Raw genomic sequence first — 6,375 nt, 5'->3', positions numbered from 1 at the left:
GAGGGAAATTTACTTCTAGTATAAACAAAGGGGTAACCCCTATGATAAACATTTGTATTGTTCCCAAAGTAGAGCGAGTTAAGCAAATAAAGAAGCACAGTGATCCTATTGATTACCTAGAGCACAAACCACCACTGTACAAGAATCTAATGTTGTGTACCTGATCTCCTTTCTGACCTCCCAGATAAATAAGAGAAAAGAGAATAATCAGAAGCACCAACAATCATAAGACACATGTTTTAATTAATTGTTTAATCGGAGGTATCAGGAAAACATTCGCAATATATTCCAGCTTCTGAAGTTTTTTTCCAGCCAAACAAATCATTAAAATAATGGTCAGGATATTAATATTATTTTTAAGCCCTGAGTTAATGCAAAACACCTGCTTTTTGGAAAAAATGAAAGGTATGCTGGTGGCTAACATTTAGTACTGAGCTTCAAGGCACGATGAGGAACGATTCGTCGCACAGAGATGACACGCATGTGACGTGTCGGACATGCAGAATATAATGGGACTGATCAAGAAATGGCATGAAGACGCAGCGTGCGGCGTTCACATCCAACAGTCGTATATATAGTGCCGTGGAGTTCAGCCCTTAAAGCAATTCACTGCTATCCATTTTATTTAAACCATCACTAAGGCAGGATAGGTCATGGGAGAATGGGATCCAAACACACAATATTCAAGTGCCCCTTCCTCAAAATACACTGAAAAAATCAGTATGAAGTAACATAATACCCCAAAATTTCACTTAAGACCTTATTCTGTCTACCCTTGAAGGGCCAAACAAGTGACCCAACTTACCACACATCCCAATCAGCATGGAATGTGTAAATTGCTGTCTGCTGTGCCGAGAAATAAGCCCTACAGGCTTTCTGATTTCTCTCTTAAAGGTATATAATTACTGCCCCATTATCCCAGTAGTCCAATTAGTAAACTAAAACACATCATTATTTAGCTTGTTAATAAGGCTGGCCAGCTACACTAGAAATTTATGGGTATAATTATTTCTATTATCAGCGATGAAAAGTTATTATTCATCTAAGATGGCTTGATGTTTGATTCTTAGAGCTGTAGATTAAAGGGACAATATACCTCCTTTAAACACAAAATACTTTTGTGTAAAGGCCCTGCATGGCATTATATATAGTAATTACTTGGTCACCACAATTTTCAGATTTAAGCAAATACCCCCTTAGAGTATGGTGCAGCTGTAAATCTGCCAAAAGCAGGCCATCCACCAAAAGTGACTGTGCAAGAGAAGGCTAGTTAGGGAGGCCACCACGAGACCTCAAACAACTCTGCAAAGGTTAGGGATGTAGCAAATTTAACCCTTCAGTTTGCCAAAAATTCGGCACCTGCGAAAATTCGCCAAAATGCTTTAAAGAATATGATCGAAATTTTTTTTTGACACACAACATTTTTTTCTCCCATTCAAGTCTATGGGCATCATTTTCGCAGCGAAACACTGCGAAAAAATTTACTCATCTCTAATTACAATCCTCAGTGGCTGATATTGGGAAGACTATGGCATTATGAATTTCAGATTTATGGAAGAGTTGCAAAGAAATCTCACAGGATTTCTCACCTACAGTATTTTTTTGTCATTCGCCATGTTTGGTGTTAGCCATTCACTACACATTTTCATAAGCACAATTCCTCTTGTAAAACTTGCTGCTGACAGCATTGTGCTGTGGGGAGGCTTTTCTGCAGTAGGTTCTGGAAGGCCTGAGAGGGTAGAATATAGAATGAATGCAGCAACATACAGTAAAATCTTCTCCACTGCAAAGTCCCTTAAAGGGGAAGGAAACCTAGTCGGCGCAAACCCCCCACCCCCCCTCCCGTTTGTTGCCCACCCTCCCCCCTGGCCTACCCGTCCCGCTGGGCAAATGCCCCTAACTTGTTACTTACCCTTCTGCGCAGGTCCAGTCCAGGGAGTTCACAGACGACATCTTCTTCCACACGATCTTCTTCCTGCTGTGAACGGCGCATGCGCAGTAGGATCATTTCACCGGTACGATCTACTGCGCATGCGCGTGACTTTTGGCCCATGTGCAGTAGATCTGTACCGGCGAAATGATCCTACTGCGCATGCGCCAAAACGCCGTTCACAGCAGGAAGAAGATCGCGTGGAAGAAGATGTCGTCGGTGAACTCCCTGGACTGGACCTGCGCAGACGGGTAAGTAACAAGTTAGGGGCATTTGCCCAGTGGGACGGGTAGGCCAAGGGGGAGGAGGGGGGGTGGGCAACAAACGGGAGGGGGGGTGGGGGGTTTGCGCTGACTAGGTTTCCTTCCCCATTAAATTGATTTTGTGCCAGCTACCACAGTGTGACCTTAACTTTCAATGTCTAAATGACAGCATCCTTAAATTATAGGCACATTCCCAAATTCACTGGATGATTTTGTTCTGTGGTTTCATCCAGTTCTTGAATCAGGATGAAAAAGGAGGATAGAATGCTATGTGATCTACTATTCTAATTAGCCTCACCCACCATCACTGACTTTAAAGCATTTTGCTATTTTCACTTAGGTATTTCTTCTAATGAACAGTGTACCTACGTACAGTGAGGCCTGACAGACTGTGCATATAAAGGATGGCATCCTTGGAGATCCCTTTTCCATTCCAGCAGTGGGGCAAATTCTCTAAAGAGCGAATTTTCGCCAGCGACCGATTCGCCACACTCTGCACCACTTCACTAGGTGCAAATTCGTTACCACTATGCTAATTCACTAAATGCAAAGTTGCCTCTCTTTCACTAGTGTTACATTGGCAGCGCAAGCATTTCATAGGGAATTTTCACTAGCGTTCATTTCTGGCTAGAGAAACTTCGCTAACACTCTTACGCTTACGACCGTTTGCCAGAGCGAAAAGTGGGCTGTCGATAGGGTGCGAACGAACGCTTGCGACTGTTTTGTTAGGTAGTGAATTGTCCTCTACCCGTGTTGAATTGCCGATGTCCCTGCAGATGGGATTTCTCTGGTGAGCTATACATACATCAACCTCAGTCCTGCAGAGGTATATTACCAAATCTGCACTAAATATGCAGTTTTCATCCTGGAGGTTGTAGTTCCACAGTAACTCTAGTTAGAATGCCTTACACTGTAGTAGCATAGTACTGTGCTACTTATGCATCACCACAATTGTTATTGTAAATCAGCCATATAGAGTTTTATAGCTTTCAGGGTGATTGTTTCATAATAGAAATACCTGTTGATTTCATCTACCTGAGCTGTACAGTTTTATAGCTACAATATAGCTACCATTGTTTGTTATTTTGTTTAATTAAGGTGAATTCAGACTTAAATTCAGTTTCCGTTTATCCTTGTTTATGTTCCCCCAATGGGACAGTAAGGGGGTTATTTACTAAAATCCGAATTTTTCTCATTATTTTATTTAAATCACTTTGACCAAACTCCCATCCACATTTTTACCCTATTGATCAATAAATGAACTCGGAAAAAATCTAGTGCGGGAAAAGCCTTGATAAAATCATGATACAATCCAAACTGTACAATTTTTTCAGATTTGACACCCGAAAACTCAGACTTTTTCGGATTATCGCTCGTAAACCACAATGTTTTCAGATTCTCGTACAAAAACAGCGCAGATCATGATATCTGCATTGAAATCTACATAACCTCGGCAGTTTTGAGATGGAGTATTTTTTTATTCGGACTTTTAGCAGCCTCTGGGTTTAATAAATCATGAAAAGAGTTTTTATTTCCCACAAAAATTGTGTTTTCCCCTTTAAAACTCCAACCAGAAAAAAAGGACTTTTGTAAATAACCCCCTAATAGTTGAACAGATATAAGGGCTAGTTTACTAAAGGTCTTCAAAGTGGAAGTGTATTTTACCACATTTTCTATGCCACAATTTCTTTGTTTGGTGCTATGGGAATTGAATGCAAGCAAGTCTATCAGTTTAGGGGAAAACATTGAATATGAGTATTATAACAAATAATGTTTAGTTTGGTTGGAAACTAAATATAAATCTGCTTATTATCAAATCCCAGAGAAGTCAGTCTACAGAGACTACAGCAAGTTTCTTAATAAAATGCTGCTCAGTTTTTCACAACAGCCCTCTTCTGTATCTTTGGATATGCTAGTAATGTTTGTCCTTGAATCGTCAATACCAATTCCAAATATAATTTGTAAGCAGTGTTAGGCAAATGATGTTGTTAGCTTAGTAAAGAAAGCATACAACTATTTGACAACCACTCTGCATCAGATATACTTGAGATAAACTTAAATTCATGCCTGAGATTCATATTTCCCTAATATTTCACTTCACAGCTGTTTATTAAGAAAAAGGAAGCAGGTAGGCTTTGATTAAATGTATTCACTTAATAGATCTCCACAGGCTGAATTGCTGTGACTAATTAATTATTTAGCAAAATCCAAATTTTTCTGATTTTTTAAATTAAAAAAGTGAGACCAAACTAGAATTCATGATTTGACCTTATTTGTTATGAAAAAAAGCACAATTTAATCGAATCAGAGAAGTTTTTCCTGAATCATACTTTTTTTTTTTACTTGAAATAGTCGGAATTCAAGGCTTATTCCAGCGCAGACCAGAGAAACGTCCAAATAGGATAGGGACCATTGACTTATACACAGACTTTTTGCAGCATTGGATTTTAATTAATCCCGGAAGATTCAAGTTTTGCACCAAAAAGCCCGACCAGACTTTAGTAAATAACCCCCTTAGGTTCCTGTTTATCAATTGTGTAGCATTTCCACTGGTGGTAGTTTACAAATTGTCATTCACTTTATTTACAAAATTCTCATATAACAGAAATTCTCATTCCAATATGACTTCATCTGAACTTTGACGACAACATTAAAGGAAATGGGCTTTATTTGGGAACCTGAATGAATCCAAATGAAGTAACACACAAGTATCAGGATTCTGCATCTAGAAAATGTTTCTAGTGATGTGGAATTTGGAGTTGTGCTTTGCTTTAAAAGTACATGCATATTAAAAGAACTTTTTTATAACTTTTTAACTTCTTTATACATTGACTGTATGTAACCATTTTCAGATATTCAAATATTTAGCACAATGCTCACTCCTAAAAGAAACAACACTGAAATTATATTTACTCTCCTTGGACTTTCATCTGATCTGCAGCCATTTCTATTTGGGATTTTCTTGTTAATTTATATTTGCACATTAATGGGTAACGCAATGATAATCATGACAGTGACATTTGAATCTCGACTTCACTCTCCAATGTATCTTTTCTTGAGGAGCCTGTCTGTCACAGAGATCGCCTATATTTCAGTAACGGTTCCACGGATGCTTAGAGACTTTTTGCATAAAGACAAAGATATTTCATTACTGGGATGTGCTACTCAGCTCTACTTTTTCTGCTTTCTTGGCACAACTGAATGCTTCATTCTTGCCGTTATGGCATATGATCGTTGTGTAGCTATCGCCCATCCTCTTCATTATATGAATATTATCAACAAGTCTAAATGCTTAAAGCTTTTATTTGGATCATGGTTGGCTGGGATGCTTTTATCCTTGGGCCAAATTTCATTTGTCTTCAGCTTACCTTTCTGTGAATCCAATATCATTGATCATTTCTTTTGTGATATACTTCCAGTAGTGAGATTGGCTTGTGCTGATACATCTGCCAATATGATAACTATATTAATATATAGCTCTTTTGTAATACAGTTGCCATTTCTTCTCATTATAGTGTCATATGTTCATATTCTTACTACTGTATTTAGAATACCAACGGCACATGGACGTAACAAAGCCTTTTCTACGTGTGGCTCACACCTTACATCAGTCAGCTTGTTTTTTGGAACTGCCACTATAACATATTTGCGAACTAATAAAGCCAATGAAAGCCCCAAAATATGGTCTTTGCTGTACACAGTGCTTATTCCAATGCTGAACCCCTTGATATACAGTTTAAGAAACACAGAATTTAAAATTGCACTAAGGAGGCTAATAAAAAATAGATAAAATAGTTAAATCTGAGCAACCCATTTTTAAGGCATTTAACTACATGGAAGACATCTAGTTAGGCATTTGATTAGTTTTTAGTCAATGCCAGACCTCATGAATCATATACAGTGTCTAATAAGCCTATTCATCCATACTTGTTTCTATTTTCAAATGTTAAATGCTGCAGTGTGAAATTAGAGATCACAACAGTAAAACGCACCCACTTTCTATTCATTCCTATGGGATTTTTAGAAGACTATTTATCAAATGTTGAACTCTCACTTTCACCCAATGAAAATATGCTTAGATAAATAACATAGTACTGTCAGCTCTAATCTCACATTTTGATAAATCGTCCCCTTAGCTCTTAATGACTGCACTTTGTTTTTTTGTATTTGTTATTGTAATGA

At 38.1% G+C, this 6,375-nt stretch overlaps 1 protein-coding gene across 1 annotated transcript; it reads left to right on the top strand.

Moving 5' to 3' along the window:
* Nucleotides 1–447: 447 nt before the first annotated feature.
* LOC108705019 (olfactory receptor 10A2) lies at nt 448–6,017 on the top strand. Its single transcript, XM_041578809.1, has 3 exons — nt 448–483; nt 4,297–4,321; nt 5,046–6,017. Exons 1-3 carry the CDS (start codon nt 448–450, stop codon nt 5,981–5,983), a joined length of 999 nt encoding a protein of 332 aa, XP_041434743.1. The 3' UTR covers nt 5,984–6,017.
* The last annotated feature ends 358 nt before the right edge of the window (nt 6,018–6,375 follow it).

Source organism: Xenopus laevis, chromosome 1S (genome assembly GCF_017654675.1).
Source record: "Xenopus laevis strain J_2021 chromosome 1S, Xenopus_laevis_v10.1, whole genome shotgun sequence".
In the NCBI taxonomy this organism is placed as follows: Eukaryota; Metazoa; Chordata; class Amphibia; order Anura; family Pipidae; genus Xenopus; species Xenopus laevis.
This window is presented reverse-complemented; position numbering and strand designations above follow the sequence as displayed.